This window comes from Platichthys flesus, chromosome 6 (assembly GCF_949316205.1).
Source record: "Platichthys flesus chromosome 6, fPlaFle2.1, whole genome shotgun sequence".
NCBI lineage: Eukaryota > Metazoa > Chordata > Actinopteri > Pleuronectiformes > Pleuronectidae > Platichthys > Platichthys flesus.
The window spans coordinates 15,969,318-15,987,132 of NC_084950.1; the positions used below are offsets into that span (position 1 = coordinate 15,969,318).

General features: G+C 40.6%; 1 protein-coding gene across 3 annotated transcripts in view; it reads right to left on the reverse strand.

Moving 5' to 3' along the window:
- Nucleotides 1–816: 816 nt before the first annotated feature.
- The window catches only part of LOC133955526 (tumor protein p53-inducible protein 11-like), a 35,074-nt gene continuing 18,075 nt past the window's right edge, over nucleotides 817–17,815 (reverse strand). For all 3 annotated transcript variants that reach the window (XM_062390395.1, XM_062390397.1, XM_062390396.1), the window contains exons 3-8: nucleotides 15,034–15,173; nucleotides 8,787–8,845; nucleotides 8,595–8,643; nucleotides 8,283–8,379; nucleotides 6,005–6,106; nucleotides 817–3,363 (exon numbers count right to left, since the gene is read on the reverse strand). In XM_062390395.1, the coding sequence (XP_062246379.1) occupies nucleotides 3,230–3,363; nucleotides 6,005–6,106; nucleotides 8,283–8,379; nucleotides 8,595–8,643; nucleotides 8,787–8,845; nucleotides 15,034–15,162 (570 nt within the window). In that variant the 5' untranslated portion in view covers nucleotides 15,163–15,173 and the 3' untranslated portion in view covers nucleotides 817–3,229. The remainder of the gene's footprint in view (nucleotides 3,364–6,004; nucleotides 6,107–8,282; nucleotides 8,380–8,594; nucleotides 8,644–8,786; nucleotides 8,846–15,033; nucleotides 15,174–17,815) is intronic.

The following is a 17,815-nucleotide window of genomic DNA, read 5'->3' on the forward strand; positions in this document are numbered from 1 at the left end:
TTTTTGTTATTGTTTTTTTATTTAATGTCTATAAGAGCTTGGGTTGAGCTTTTAACCATTCCAGTAGGCATTCTAGCTGTCATATTCTGAAATACAGTTACAGGTTTTCACTAATGTTTCATCTAAATTGTAAGAATTTTGGTTTTCTTTAAACTAGAATGAGCTCTTTATATTTATATACTTTATATTTACATCTGGAGCGAGTCCTGTTTGTGAGGCCGCCATGTTTTTTTACAGTAGCCTAGACTGGACAAACTTAACAGCTTTTGAGTTTTTATGACAACTGAAGGCTGCCACAGGTTCTCTTTCATGTTTGGAAGGGGTGGGGGAGGTGAGGGGTATCAGCTGCAACATGCAACTCCACCACCTCATTCGAAACACTAAACCCTTAAAGCAGGAACAATGGCCTTATACCACCATTACATTCTGCATGATTGGATCTTGAGGGCTTCAGCATTTAGAGGGAAACATATATTTCTGATGTTGAAACACTTCATTAATTGATTCATGAATTAGTTGACTTGCAGAATTAATTAGTTTGACTTGCAGAGAACGAATCAGCTATGATAACATTTCTGATTGCAACATGAGGATTTTCAGTTTCTCCTAAATTGAACGCGTTTACTTTTATTTTGGTTTGGTTGGACAAAGAGTGATTTGAAGATTTTAAATTTTGCTTTAAGAAGTTGCTATTGTGAAAATAGTTTTTGTTGCAGGATTTCTTATGATTTCAATGAGTTCAGAAAATAATATATTTTACATAACATATTTCCATCAGACAAGACAACAGGGAACAAAGTTGAAACTTTTTAAGTCTTTAAAATAAACAATAATGTTTTTTATTTCAAACTAAATAGTGGAAATCCATAACAACTCATTTCTGAGGTACAGTATCGCACAAATATAGGCTACATAAAAACACAATGCTACAACTTGGAACAGTTTGACCTGGTATTCGAGTCACAAAAGTACAATATATTTTTTTAATCTACATGAGGGAATGAAAAGCTCAACTTACCATTCCTCTAAAATTTAAAGGACACAACTTACCAATATAATATCTTGACTTATCTACGTCAGAAAAGCCGGAGGATGAAAGAGCCATTTCTTCGCCTCCCTACTGCCGCACATCCCCCCCGACATTGCCCATCCCTCCTAAAATAACCAGCTTTAAAGTCCTCTGAACATTTCACAAGGCTGATGATTTGAGGCCTGCAATATCGACGGAAATGGAACGGCATTTCTCTTGAACTCAATAATTACCATGCCAGCCAGGACAGAGCAGTAGGCTGGGGCATACAATGTCACTCAGGAGACCTGCATTTAATTAAAAACTTGAAAAAAAGGATAATTACTACTTTTCAGGAGTAAGGAAGACCTCACCCATGTTTCACGTTCCCTATCTGAACTGAAAACTCACCCAAACTAACGAGCACATCTGCCTTCGGCGCTGGACTCGCGACTGCAAACCCACAATCACTGGGACCTCAGGACCACTCCCTTCTGGGGCAGAACTCAACGTGGTCATTTGCAACAATATGGACCACCTTTGGAGGCGTCCTGCAGTGTGTTTCTTGTTTGACTCAAAATGATGTTTCAAATTAAATTGACTGTATGATTCAACTGTCTTCTTGACTGGCCTTATGTGCTGCAGAGTTTTAGCTGCAGAAAACGCAGTTAGCATTGCTGGCGTGCTGAACCAGAGCGAGGACATCACGTACCTAAGGGAAGAGATAGAGAATGTTTCGAACATATTGATCGGGTGTTAACTGAACTTTACAGCACAGGGAGTTTAACTGCCTTACAAACGAATGTTGCCTTTTCAATATTTGAGCCATTTTTGGATAATCCATCCACTGTCCATCTTTATTATCAGCTTCATGTTCCTGTTGCTGGCAGCCTGCTACACTTTCTGAGCTAATAACTTTTCTGGATAATATTGCATGCAAGTTGTCGAAACACAAGTGTCACTTTAGAAAATCTGAACTAATATTGAACAAGTTCCCTGTTCTGTTCACAAAAACACCACAAAATGGTAAATAATTCTATTTACATATATACAAAAAGTAGGTTGCAGTGTTGATGACTGTTTTTAAGAAGCTTTAAGGCAAGACTAAGGACACGGTTTGTGTAAAAACTGTGCTACATCGCTAAAGAGGAACCAGTTCAGGTGCGTTAACCCTGACATGTGACACTAGCTCTACAGTAAAGGTCAGAATGTAAAAGTCTCTCCGTAAGATCACTTGGGCTTCGGTCCTGTCGAACAGTGCACACAACAAGGAGAGAACCGCCCGTTTTTGAGTACATATATTAATCTCCGACGTGTAAATAATCTGTACAAAACTATTCCTGTTCACTTTGGTAGAATCTCATGACTGATACCTCAAAGAATAAAAAAAGGTCACCATTTCCCTGAAAACATTGTTTGGATTCAGCATTTCCTTTTGGGTAAGTCTAAGTGTGAACGGCTGATGGGCGTGGTTGAGGGTATAAACTGACCTTAGGGAGGTTCCATGGTGTGCTCAGCAGTATAAGGAAGGGTTCAATGTCACTAAACAAGCGTTTAGATCTGACTGCACCTGAATCCTACACTAATCACAGCTGCTACTTTTCCATCTAGTGCAATCAGTGGGAAGTTTGTCAGGGGAGCATGCGAGAGCGCACACATCGAGGCTTCACTTCAGAATACATACATGTGTGTTAACATCTACGGCAAACAGGAATCACGTTAAAGCACTAAGTCTTGGTCCTTGAGAGGGTTTAAGAAGCCGTGTCCAGATGCCTTTTTTCAACCAAACACAAATACGAAATACCCCTTCTAGAAATCATGTAGCTGTACATTTAGAACACAGTCAGATGTTTAAAATTACTCTGTACTGTACATATTAAATCACAGGACTAGGTAATACAAGAATGCAATGCACTATATACTGCTAACAGCACTCAGCACTGCACAAAGAACGAATGTGTGTCGAGAGGGGCTTGACCTCACAGTCCAGTGAGAGCAGTTCACTTTCACCATGAGGTTTCTCTTTCTTGTTGTGGACTCTGGAATATGAGACTGTGCTCGGGGGTCACAATAGGTTATGTGCCATAGAAAGGGGCAGGGGGCATCTGCTGGCAAAGAGATGCTCCAAGCCCCAGTCAAACAATAATCCAACCTTCTGACCCCACACGTTTGTGATCTTTGCCCAGCTGTCCCCTCCTTGGAAGTATCACATGAGGCCGCTCAGATCTTCTTCTGCTTACGGCCCAGGTGGTAATAGTAGGCCATGGTGATCGCCAGGAAGAGCACTCGGCTGAGGAGCAGGAGCATGGCAGCATGGGGCAGGATCCCGATCTCCATTAATGTGATGGATGTCACTGAAATCACAGAGCAACATTACAGCACTTAAAATATGACTTTTTTTTACCATAAGTTACAGGCACAATGAATTTAAACCTATGGGAAGAGGATATGAAATTATAGGTTCATATTTTCCAAGTCAGTTCACATACCTATATGTATATTGAAAGAGTTACTGGTCACTACTAGTGAAAGTCTCTGCTTAGGTGCTATTCACTGGTAAAACCCTAACACTGGTAAAACACTAACATCTGGATTTTGTCTGCAATGGGAATGGATACAATCAGCATTCACTCCCAGGTCAAATTACACTACAGTAGACAGGTTTTCATCAGCTTTTGGCTGACAGGGCATCTCTTTTCTGGCACGATGTTATGACAATCATTGAACTTCTAGGCATCGGCACAAAAATAGCTATGAACATTTGTGTAATTATTGTTTTTCACATCTTGGGAACAACATGCAAAAGCTTTTTTTGTTCTCCTTTTCTTCGTAACGTGCAAGATGCAACACTGGCTAGAAAGCGATTTGAGAGAGCTCTGCTTCTGGCACGTCTGAGACGTTGAAGAAAAAACGACATATATCCGCTAAATGATGTGTTAAAGAGGTGTAGGAAGCAGCGATGATCATGGATGCCACATGGATGTGTGAAATGAATTTAATAAACCTTGGTGTGAAACTGTGTCAGACTGACAGGCATTCAAAAAAAACAGTCTAAGGCATGTCAGATGAATGATGTGGGATGAATGAGTGAAGCACTATGATGTATCAGAACAAAAGTCAAGTCAAGCAGAGTGAATTCTGTATGTTAAGAGCACATTTAAAAACACTTGACATGCACAGAGATGAAAGTACAAAATTGTTTGACTGATGAATAGAATCAAATCAAAGCACGGTGAAAACAGTGGCAGACTTCACAAAGGGCGGCCGATAGATATGAGCGGGCAAGGAGTGAAACGCATATAATGTGAGAGTAGAAACACATCATCAGCTTGTGTCATCCATCTGCACCGCTCTTAGGTTTTGTTTTGAATATACTGCTCCACAAGGTTTCCTTCTTTGCCAGAGTCACACATGTATAAGGTGTAGTTACTGCCAGTTTATTGTCTGTGCTAATGACTGGTTGGTTTGTAGATGTGGGTTGTAGCATAAGTCACACTGGAAGTTGTTGTTTTCGTTTGCCAAAGGTCCAAGTGGTCATGAGAGGACGCTGAGCCTGGACCACAGGTTCAAATTGAATTACATAGATTTGACAATTTTTGTTATCTTAGACTGGGATCGGAGTTTGAAGGTCCACATTAACACTGTGACCAAAACCAAATTCTTCCAGCTTAGAAACCAAGCAAAGGTTCGGCCATTATGCAGATGCTGAAAAGCTGATTTATGTCTTCATTTCTAACTGACTGTAAGAGTGAAATGCACTTTTTACAGGCCTCCAGAAGAAAGCAATTGAAAGACTCTGCTGATCGGCTGATAAGCAGAACCAAGAGGAGAGGTCTCATTAGTCCAGTTCTGCTCTGCACTGCATTGGCTGTTACACACAGGATTGACTTTAATGCTTACATACAAGGTTCTGATTGGGCCAGGGCCGAGCTGACTCTCTAGTTAACTACGTCCCCTCTAGAGCACTGAGTTTATCTGCAGTCAGTCTATTAGAGGTTCCCATCAACCGCCAAAAAATAAAGAGTTGCAGCTGTTGTATACCACGCTCCAAAGATGTGAAAGAGACGGCCGCTAGATATCAGAGAAGCTAGTTCTTCTAAAAATCTGTTCTCATATATCAATTACAGTATAACATGTTTTTATTTGTATCTATATTGTATGCAATGCACTTTGAGCGACATTCATAGTATGTAAGGTGCTATACAAATTATGCTTATTTATTTTTATTGCGGCTTTCAATGCAGAGACCTGGAAATCACACAGAGTACAAGGGCGTTGAGGCAATTCAAGAGGAAATACAAAGTGTTATTCTTGGTGGGAAATTCCCTCTTTGTGGTTCCCTGGACAGTACCTTCAGCTGCAGTGAAGGAACAGTAACACAAAAAGGGAATTCTGTAACAAAGAATTTTGGCTCTTTGGAACCAGGGCTGTGGAATTTATCCACCACCGCTAAGTCTGTCTAAGGTCCAGTTCATACTGGAAGGGTGTTTATACAGTTTCAAAGTATATGTATATGGGCAAAGCAGTGGTTCCCAACCCGTTGATCGCGAATCTGGCTGCAGTTCCTCAACAGTGTCGGTTGTCTGTTGTTCTCACTGGTAATAGATACAGTTCCATAACCGCCTTGCTTTGTGCATATTCATCCTGATTTATTGCGCCTTTAACAGAAACTGGAAAACGAATATATATAACCTTCCTGAGTGTTATTTTTGGAAGATATCAGGGTGGGAGATCTAGACTTAATGTTTAGAATTAAAAAAGTGATCTTGGCCTTGAAAAGGTTGGTGAACACTGCAATGCTGCAACTCTGCTTACTGAACTCAAGAGGGCAGTATCAACACACATTTAAAACACTGGCAGACTCCAATCTGATTTGTAGTTTCATTTCAACACAAACTCAAGCCCATACGAGAGATACACAGGGGTTGTGTGGTGGTTGGAGTAAGAAGACACGACAATCACTGTAAAAATGATATGTTGGATAAGTGTAATCACCTAGGAACTGGACAGCGAAGTAGCAGGCTTCACTGAGCAGAGTCCACTGGATGATTATCTTCTCTGCTGTGTACAGACCATTCCACATGATGAGGGACAAGCCTGGAAAAGGAAGTGATAAAAGGAAATTTATAAGGTAGAGGAAATGAGAATGAAATAGAAAAACAAAGGAGGCTTTCTAGCAAAGAAGATGTAAGACATGTCTAACAGCACCACCATCAAACTGCTATGAGGGCAATTCACTGCAGCAGTACTCAGACTGCAATCTGTGACATGTACACATGGTGATAATTGGACTATTGATTGTGCTAAATCTCCATACTTATTGATTCTGAGAAAGGCCGTTACAAAATTATTTCATTCCCTGACATTCTTCCCGTTCACTTTCCTGTATTTCACTCCGCCCACGCACGCACACCAACGAGGCTGTGGAAATGAGCAGGGGTGGGCAGAAAAGGTGGGAGTGGTGATGGACTGTATCCTCTCCCTGCCAGGTTCCATCTGTGTGGCAGATGCGACCCCCATCCTTCGCCCCTTCACCGCTCCTTGTCTCGCAAGACATCGCCCTTTCCATCCCTCCTAATCCCCACAGCCCAGCTGACATTTACATAAGGGAGCCGGTCTTTTGTTGGCTTTATGAGATTGAAAGCTGGTTCATATCTTTATCCACAAGTCCATGTATTTGAGGTTGTATCTCTCTACAGGAAAATGCATGAGGACTATTTTTTTATTTGTTTGGATTTGATCGTGTCAAGATTTGAATACGACGTGTCAGAGGACAGGATGTGGTGATTCCTTAGTATCCAATTCATGTCATGAGGACGGAGGCGAGCATATTAAACAGATTTGATATTTTGTGTTACTCTGTGTATATACGTTCAAGGTACTAACGTTCTGTCAAATGTATTTGCCTGATTTAGCTGAAAGTGACAGCCTGGGAAATTTCACTGGATATATTTTAAGCCTGGGCTCTCACCCTCTGTTCCCTTCTTTTCTTTCCCATCGAGGAACAAGCTGTGTGCTACCTGCGTCTCTGCCACAGGCGTGCTGTGCCCCTCACAGCCATCCTAGATCCTGTAATCACTAAGTGACTCACTGACTTGCCTGACAAGTCCTGTCTAACGCAGAAGCATGCGCCGGCCTTTAAACTAAATCTATTAAAATAATGACAATGTAATTCCTCTGTGACAGCGGAGCAAAGAACGAACAACAGATTTATGAGCGTTGATAGTCTCCTGTTGTTGACACGGACGAGTGGGAAAAAAATGATCAATTGAATGCACGACTGAGAGCGAGCATTCAATTGAGAGGAGGTAAACTACCTCCTCTAAAATCAGCCCCCCCCCCCACACACACACACACACACACAGTGTACATACACTGTTCTAACGTCTCCCACTGTGTTCCCACCAGAAATAGACATGGTATATGAGGCGACTGCTGTGAGTCTTTTGGAGAATTAGCCTCTTAAGCCTTCGTGGAATCTAAATGTGCAGCGAAGGACTGTGTTTATGTGGACACCAATATTCCCACTAATGACCTTACTCAGAATAGGACACTATTTTGATTATGATGTTGACATAAGTTGCTAATAAAATATTCCATTCATTATTAATCTAAGACAATCTTTTTTTGGTGATTGTTTGCTCTGTTCTTTACATCAACTTCCATTATGTTGTACATCCTTTATTTATTTTGTGTTTTTGTAAATGCACATCACCATATCTGCTGTGGTAGAGGTTGGTGTTTTCTTATGGAAGCAATAAAAAGCCTGATTCTGAAAAATTATTTTAAACATGTCGACAACAACTTAGATCAGAATACTCCTTAAGTCTTAATTCGATTAATGCTTACACTGAGTATAACCTTGAATAAAGTTATGGTATCAGCTAATGCTGTTTACATGAGAATGTCTCATTCAGACCTTTATATTAATCAGGTTAATATCAGAATATTGGTGTACGTGTAAACGTAAACATTGATGTTACAGCAGGAGGTGTTTTTGTTTTGGTTCATTATCTGAATGTTTGTGTCAGTGTGTGACTTGTAAAGAATGCATTGAGTGGCCTTATCACACTACAGCAGCAGTAAACAAATGTATGTTTAAGGCAGTGTGAAAATCAATATGAAAACATTGTCAGCATCCCTGCAGTACAGAGACTTTACTTCAGTATGCCCAGTATACTCACTGAACTGCAGCTATGCACAACAAATCATGAAAAGCTTCATGAATCTATTATCTGTGTATGTTTCTCGCGTCTTAGAAGCGAGGACTTACTGAGCAGAGCTCCTCCATAAAGGCGAATGGAGATGCTGGGCGAGGAGAGTTCCTCATCAAAAGCAACTTCGTATAGTTGGTTAGGGAACACCAGGGCCTGCGGTAGAAAACAAGCACAACACAGTTCCGTCAAATTAATATAAGAGGATAACATTCTGTATTTCCCCAACGCCCCCACAATAGCCCCAGAATGCAAAAGTACTGACTAAGTCTTCCCGTTTGTGTGTGCTGCCCCTGATACACGGAGGATATTGAGCTCTGTTGGGTTTAAAACAGGATTTGTTCACGTAAAGAGTGCAGAGCAACGCTTACCATCAAGGCCACAGCGGTGAAACCCACTGCAGAGATGAGGATCCACACCCTAATAAGAAAGACATTGCATAAAATTGAGTATAATCCCCTAATTTAGATTGTATATTTGTTTTTCTTGGAATTTAGAAGATGTTGAACTATATTTAACCACACACAGTCTTACGTGTTCACTGTGAGCGGCTGAAATCTCACCTCAGCCCGATTGGTTCTCGCACTGCAAACTTCATCTCATTTCCGAGCATCTGACTGATCTGCAAGAGAACATGGGACAGGAAATGTAACACTAATCATTTAATCTTATCACAAATCAGTGGCTGCTTTCATACATGCGCTCTAACCCTTCACCTTTGTAGACATTACCCAAAGGATCTGTCTGTGTATGATCCTAAAGGGAATAATTAGTTGAACCAGAGATTAATCGGTGTTAAGTGAAGAATGTCCGATTGAGCCGATGTGTGAATGGAGCAGATGATTGCCCATGGAAATCACAGGCACCCAGTGGGCGTGTTCAAATCCAGCTTCCTGCATGTGCTACGCTGTCGACAACCCCTACCTAAACCAGAGGGAGTATTTCCAGTTGGTGTGAACTCCTCTCACAAAGACCATCTCTGATTTTGTTGTGCATGTGTGAAGGCCCGGGCAGGCCATACGTGGAAACAGTTTCTTATGACAACATGTCTTACAAAGCATCGCATGACCACAAAGAAATCATCTCTTCATGGAAGTCTATTTAATGTCAACAGCTCAGCTTTACCGAGCTCCTGGAAAGAAGTGCATTAAAGAGGTGGAGAGAAGAGATGAGTGTCAAAGTAGGACCTATTAGGATGTTAATTAGAGACTGTGAATGTCTTCACCTCGTTATTCAGCCCCTGAGGATTAAGCCGGAATGTCATAACAACATTTACAGTCAATTCTGGATGAACGACCAACTCAAAAGTGTCTGGCAACAGAAAAACCATTTCACTACATATTAACTTAATCTTAGCAACGCCAGGACCAGGCAGCACTCTATTTATATTCCTGAAAGCCTGATGCAAATGGTGAGAGGACTATTCAACAAATTGAAAGCAAAATGTGCCACGCTGTTTCTTAGTAACCAATTTTTAATCACAGCTGAATACAAAGACAAATAATAGTTAGTGAAAAGTAATTAAGAAGGAATGAAGCAATTTTGAGAAGACACACCCACATGATTCATATCTGTTATGATGAGCATCTCTTATCGCAGATGCTAGAAGATTCTGGAATGTTAATAATCAGCAACTTGATTTTCTAGCCAGCTACTGATTTTATCGAAACACACCATTCAGTCACAGTATGTTACCAGCACGATGTTCATGAATGTAAAGCTGTGATAGTGCTGGTATGATGTAGTAGAGTAGCATGTACCGAGGTGAACTAGGTTAGATTAAGATTCAACAGTGACGCTAAACGACCAATATGGAGTCTGAATAAATGTAAACGTGTTTGATTCTATTAAGTGGTAGAATTAAAGAAATGTGTCTGACACATCCTTTGCTTTTAGTTAACTATTGCAAAGCTGCGACTTTCAGGATGTCAGGCAACATTGTGCTCCCCCCGGGGAAATCCACCCCTGAGAGTTTCTGGACAAATATCTGAAAAAAAATGTTCAGAAGTACATTCATCATGTTACTGGGGCAGATTCAGGCTTCAAATAGATAATAACAGGGAGGCAAACCACAAAAACGGCAAGTGAAAAAAATTCTTACAGAGCAGACAGTCAACCACGTTTTTTTTTTATATTCATGAATTGTATATGTTGGCTGGTTGTGAGCAGGGTGACAGCAGATATTTTCGTGAGATGATATCAGTCTCATAAAACATCCTGTTTTCAGGGTTTGATGCTACACGGAATTTTCCAAATACTCTTATCAGCAACAATGAGCCTGGGGGCTGAAAACAGAATGGTAATTCTGGTTGAACCTGGCAGTTTTTATGTTGTTACCAGTGGGGAAGCTATTCACATCCTTTATTTCAGTACTAACACCACACTATAAAAGTACCAGGCATTACAAGTACTCAAGACATTATATATATAAATATATATATGTAGAGGGTTTGTTAATATTTTATGGTTTGTGTCCAATTGCAACTAATTTAATGGTTAGTCGAGTGACTGATAAATACTTTTTTGATAATGGATTTTGATTATTTTCTCAGTTAATTGATTGATTGTGTATTTAAAAAAATGTTGTCACATGTTCTGAACAATAATTGCAAAATGGTTACAATAACTTATTTGTGTGCGACAGGAGAGCCAGACTGAATCTGTCCGAGTCTTGAATACACTCACTTATGTCTGCCCCCGGAGCAAGGAAAGTTTGTGTGTGTGTTTCTCGATGGGGTCAGACTGAGGTCAATGTGTGTCTGTTTTCTAAGTCAGAGGTCAGCAAACGGACAGACAACACAGATGAAGCCAGAGCCCAGATGTGGAGAACTACTCAGAAACCTGTCAGTACATTTTATGATCAACCTTTACAATGTTCAGGCCACCCAATCTTTATCCTTCTCTGAGAACCCCATCCCTCCTCAAAGAACAAACATGTCAGATGCGTTTCCTCCTTTGGCAGCCACTTTGGATCCACATTTTTTGTTCAAACTGGATCCTGAACTTAAGGACAAGCCTGCATTAATTTATAAAATGACCAAAATAACAGCACATTGCAGATTTTTATTTAGTTTTTGAGGGAGGGACATTGGTAGTATCTCTCTTGCGTCTCTGCAACTTTCTCCCCTACATGTGAGTGTGGTGTTGAGAGTCAGTCAAGGAAGAAAGGAGACATGTGTAGGTGATAGTCTACACATGAAGAACATGTATCAGGTATGCATCTTTCATGCCACTGTGAAAACTGCCACACCGAAACTCCACCGAGCCAAACAGTTGAACCACTTCATCCACAGCTTTCAATTATTTCCCTTTATCATTAAACTTCTCTCTTCTCTAAAAAACTGAAACTGAAAATGCAGAACAGACGACTGATTTTCTGGACAGCAGCGTATACATGGATCCTACTGTAAGTTGCCAAGTAGTTTTCTGCTTGACAAGTCTGTGAGCTTTCAAAGCAGAGCTAAACACTAGTTAGATCAGGTCAGGGGGGTTACGAGGGGTTTTCTGAACCCCATTTCCATTGGACCTCGAGGTATCGGCATGTTAATAAATCACGCAAAATGCAACATTGGCAAGACAGCATGGTTGGAGACGTCAGGCATCACTCACCGGGATAGAAAAAGAACACAAAAGACTAATTCCATCACAGTTTTTACCCATGTTTAAATAAACCTCTGTATACTTGCTAAATTTGGTGTTAAAAAGATATGAAAGAAAACTTGAAATAGCAACAAAGCATAACAGAAGACGGGATGAAATCAAATGAGAGCAGAGAATCCACTGATAACACAACAGTGAGTAATCAATATAGTGATTGTTGTACATCTGTTGCTGCATTAAATATTGGCCTGTAGCTGACATCAATACTGTTCTTGTGCTGTGCGCCTTTCCCCCCATATGGAATAATGAGCATTGATGACTATTTAGTCCCTCTGGGATAGAAAAGATCATGAATGATTTTTCTATAATCTTGATATTGGTTAGCGTGTTCAAATGATTGGATAAGTCAATGTACAAAACACATTTAGAAACTAGAACGGCACTTATAACTAAAGCCCTTTATCGCCATGTGTAGAAGAAAAAAATGCTCGATACAAACAAATAATTATTGGTTCTTCCTTGCCTTGATCATGCCCCAACCGGAAATCGTATCAATATTATTTTAGCAATCCTGCTGGCAGCCAATTAAATGGCAATGAAAACATAACCCTCTCGGCAGGAATGTGTTGATGAGCTTATCATCACATCAAAAAAGGAAAGATTTACTTTCTACATTTTTTTTGGCTTATGCTGATTGCATCTCTGGCAAGATGAGAAAGCAGAGGAGTGGGGCAGGCAGGAGAAAAGAAATGAGAGACCTCCTATGGAGGTGAAGATGTGAGAATCGAATGGACAGGAGACACAGCGTTAAAGCAGTTTGGCATGTCAAAAATTTGTCACAGTTCAAAAGAAGCCGCGGATATGACAGAACTGTACAAAGCTTTGCAACATATAATCCATCATCACAGTTTCATCCATGTCAAGGGTTTTATTTCTCTCTGAGAGCTCTACTCCTGCTGCTGAAAATAAACATAATAATGAAGTTGAATGAGCTTCAGATTGCACTCTTTTTGGTTATTAGGATTTCATTTTGTGAAAGGCAGCCTCCACGTCTGACTGGAGGCGTCAGGTACAGCCCAGAAAAGCATGTCTTCTCATCATTTCACAAATATCAGGCAGAATCTAAAGATTTCTGGGCTGGGCTGAGCTCCCAGTGTTTCAACCTCCTCAACAGGGTCTCTGGTGCCAGCTGTGATCACGTGACCAAGTGATTCACTCCTTCCTGTGCCATGGGAAGATTTTGACAAGATCACATAAATATGCATGACTGGCATAAGAAACACTCAAAGGGAGCCGAGCGTCAACCGATGGCACAGGACCGGCTCGGGCGGAATAGAAGCAGAAGGGAGAGGTGCAGAGAGAGAGAAACAGGAAAAGGAAGGGATACACAATGCTGTTTGCAGGAAGAGATGCTTATTCACAGCTGCGATTGCCCAGATTTGTCATCAATCTCTCAGTCCGATGTGTAAAGTAAACAGAGGGAAACTTTTCAACCAGAGGGCAGGAAAATATCCCGGAGAAAAATAATCAGTTTTCCACAGAGCTACAATTTGTCATGTCAGTACGTATATCTGATGGATGTTGCACAGTCAAAACAAATATAAATTATGGCTAAGTGGACATTTTCTGGGCCACACATTATTCATACAACTTTGTTATATCTCTTATTTATGAAGGCCAAAGCTCGAGCTGTCAGAGTTTGTTCGTTGATACATGACCTTAACACTAAAGCAGTCTGCCTTCCAGTGGATTAAAGAAGCCTCCAGCACAGCTGCACTCATACAGCACAGTGGCATGAATACCAACCTCGCTCTCACTTAAGTATGACTATGAGCAAAAGGAATTGCATTCGTATCTCTGGACTGTAGAAGGAGCAGGAAGAGAACAATCAGTGGAGTGCAGCAGGACTTCCCTCCTTTGTTTACAGGTACCACAGGGATAATGTCAACTGTTTCCCATCAAAACCAACTATATGCAGCTCACCGTACTTCAAATTCACAAACACTTGTGGCGAAGATAAATGGAACGACTCAAGTACCAACACAATGTATAAGAGAGGTGGAACAACTAAACTCTCTATGCAACAGTCAATGGCCACTTTATAAAAACAGCAAAGTCACACAATTTTCCTGAAATTTTCCATTGGGTGAACGCAAATGTCGAGTCAGCAGCTCCAAACATTTCCCTGAAATTTTCCACGTCTGCGAATAGGTCAGACCCAGAACCATAACTTGGGCTTAACTCCGGTGAATGTCCACAGCTAATGATTCAGACATTTATGTTCCTACATACAGTTCCTTCGAATAATGTCAGGAGATTGTGTGGAGTTCAGTGGATGTCTGAAAGCAGCTTAAATGTATCTTTTTCCATCCCAATGTTCTGTGAAAGGGATCAAAGCGGCAGATGTCTGGGTTAGGCTAGTTGCTGAGACATTAAGAGAGAACACAAACACTCGGGAGGGCAGAGAAAAGGGTGCTGACATCTCAACACATGCCATCAGCCACCTTATGCCTGCTTCCTTCTGTTCCGTTTCCTGCTCCCACTTGCCTGATTAATATTTCAGTGAGGAAGTGTTTGCTCTGCCTGTTCTCATTCTTATTTCATCAGATTAAAAATGATGCAGTAAAAATCTGAAAAATCGTGATATGTGAGCCCTCTGAACCATAACAAGAGACTCTCATCAGTCTGCAACTGTGCTCCACATGCATGATTATGATGGGTGATTGTGTGACTACTGATATGCACCAGCATGTGTGCTGTTTTGGTGTACACATGACTGTACACTGTCCACACAAATGTTCAAATGTATGGTAGGAATGACATAATACATGGGAAGCAGAAGGCAGGGAGTCTCTCCGGGGAGACAGTCCCATTTCAGTTCAGTTGTGTGAACTCATGGGAATATGTGATCTAGATTCGCTGAAGCATGAGGAGCAAAAGCACACAATGGGTTGTGAGTGATGAGACAATTAGCATCCTATTTCGGCTTTTAAAAGTAATCCATTTCTCTGGGTGCCCACATCTGTGGTTGAGTGCATTTACCTGTTTATACCCTGCATAAATTTTATCTGATTATGGTTTAATACATGCTCATATTTATAACAAGCAGTTTTTTGCACTCATGCAGAAGCCATTTCCCTTTGGTATCTGCATTATCACCCTAAAAAAGGCTAAAAATGACTGGACTGTGTTCATGTGATGTAATCTGACCTTTGAGCGGTGAACTTCACCATCGTCATCCTCACCACCGACTCCGAGGATCTTTCGGCTCTTCAGGCGGCTTATCAAGTCTGTCTGACTGTGCTTCTTCATTAGAGGAGGGTGAGGTTTAGACACCATGGTGCACACACCTAACGAAGGAGGTGATAAAAAAAAAAAGTACAAGGTTAGAGAAGCTGGAATGACAAGCAAATGAGTGCAGAGTCTTCATATTGCAGTAGGGGATAATACATGGAATACAAACACAAGGGGGAAGAAAATGGGGTTTCCATTTTCCATTATGTAAAAATCATCAGTTGAGTATTTCTTATGCGATTACCCCCCTCTCCAAAGCAGCCACTTGTGCAGAGCAGAAGCAGGAAGATGCAGTTACCAATATACAAATAATCCCCTCGAGGACTCGATTTATGCAATGCAATTACATAACACGTGTCTCGCAAATACAAGCAGCAACCCATAAAACCTTCCCCTCAAGTCAAACTAGAAGCAGGAGCCAGAAGTCATGTGGGTCTGTCAGGAGACCAACAGATGTAGGTGTCTCCACCATGAGCCAATGCATTGAACAGAGCTGAGGGTCTCACTTTCCATATCGATTAAGTTCTACTGATGACATGGGACTCGGTAAGCGGACAATGGTTTTGATGTCAGCTTGTACTGCCTACACAGCAATATGCCCTGACCTTGGCTACAGATATATTCATGTCTCACTTAAAATTGGTTCCTCACTGTCTCTTTACGACAATAATGACAATTACTTGTTTTATCCCCACTGGTGTGATTAAAACACCTAAAACTAGTTTTCAATCTTTACAATAAGTTTATGATTGCAGCTTGCAACTACACCTGTTAAGCAGTTATAGTATTCCACTATAAAATAGAGTGGCCCTCACACACAAGGGCAAACATCACCGCCAAGGACCAACCTTATATTCAATCAAACTGAAACGAATTGCTCCTGCAAATATGCCGGATTTTTTTTCATCAAAATCCATGAAACTTTCCCTCAAAATAAAGAAAATCCTCCAAAAACAGTAATAGAGTAATTTATCAACACCTTTGTCAGGATCCACACCAAAGTTGAATGGGTTATTATTTGGCTGACGTCCCAACCTTGTACTTCATTTCGTGGAAAAGAGTTCATTACATTTTCACTGAAAAATCTCATGCAATCCAGACATACATTTGACCATATTACCATTTCGATACAATTAATTGCTCAGCCTTACGCCATTCTCTAGCATTCTCAAACAAGAGCAATTTGTGAACCACTCTCCTGTGGAAGAGGAGAGCAGCTCTAAAAGACAACCGAGGGAAAAACAATCAGTGCTACCAGGAAACAACATAAAGTGCTCACTTTTCTTACAAATGGAGAGTGTAACATCGTAGATGGAGCCACAAGATGAACATTGAATACAAACAGTTGAAACCGTGTATAGTGATGATGCTTATCTCGGGCCACATTGATCACTATAAGCAGTATATTACTATAACCAAATTATGGACCTTCTGTATGATAATATGATATATGTCCACTACCGGAAGTGGCTATGATAGTGGCCAAAGGAAGATGTGCCTGAGGGAACGTGAAAGCGGGACATTTAGGCTAAAAACATGGTGTAAATGATGCAGTTTTCACTCGATTATGAATGTCAGGGCTTGCAGCCACTTGGATGACAACACACAAGCAGTATAGAAGCATTTTATGTTTTTTTCTGTAGTTTACCCCTGAGACTCCTACAGTTTATTGCGGGCTAAAACGCTTCACCCACCCCTCCATCAGCATACTGGTGAGAGGATAATGAGTACATTTTATTTTTGGTGAAGTATCCCTTTTATCCAACAATCTTCTCACAGCCTAAATACCCGCCCTGCATGTTTCCTTTCTTGTTATGCTCTACTGCCATGACCCCATCAAAATCTGTGATCAAACACCAAATAAGACACATCACTGTGTGCCTTGGTAAATCACATGCTTTTCTCACGTTCTAAAATACCCTTGCAAGTCTCTGCCTCTTCATACCACTGCTCCTTGACTCGTCAGCAATGCTGATGTAGTTGCCTAGCAACTGCCAATGGAACGATAGCTTCTTCAATATTGAAAACACCTTTTATGATACTAACCACTTTGGATAATGAGGTTTCTGCTGAGAGTCAGTGCTATTACGCAGTCGCTCTTCTTACTATCACCAGTGACATTTTAGGATACATAAAGAATCTGATCTGTATTCAGTAAATTGGAGTAGAGACATGTTTTCCTTACGAGTGGGTACTATTCAAAATAAAAGGCAAAGCAGGGCTGGGGAGCATTTTTCCTATTAAGGGTCAGGCTAGAATAGCTTCTCTTTACTGAGGCATCAGATGTAAGATATGATGATACGATGATACTTGCAACTACAATGGCAAGAGTCCATTTTCAGAGGAAATGTTGACACAACGTTTCTGAAGGTTTCAACAAGCTAAAGTTAAGACTTTAAGATCATGATGAATTCATTTTAATGTAATAATTTCATTTTATGATGTGTGAAGTGTGACATATATGAAGGGACATCAGGGTCCCAGATTTACTTATACTTCCCCATGATTGAATCAGTCCCATGTTGGTCTTATATTTATTTTTATTACACCATTGTATATATCAATCATTGAGAAAGAACTACAAGACATGGAGACATGTTGCCAATGTATTTATCTTGAAATAATAACTAATTTAAACTAAAGAGATATTAACAAAATTTAAATTTAAGCCTCAAGTTGTTGCAGAATAGCAAAGATG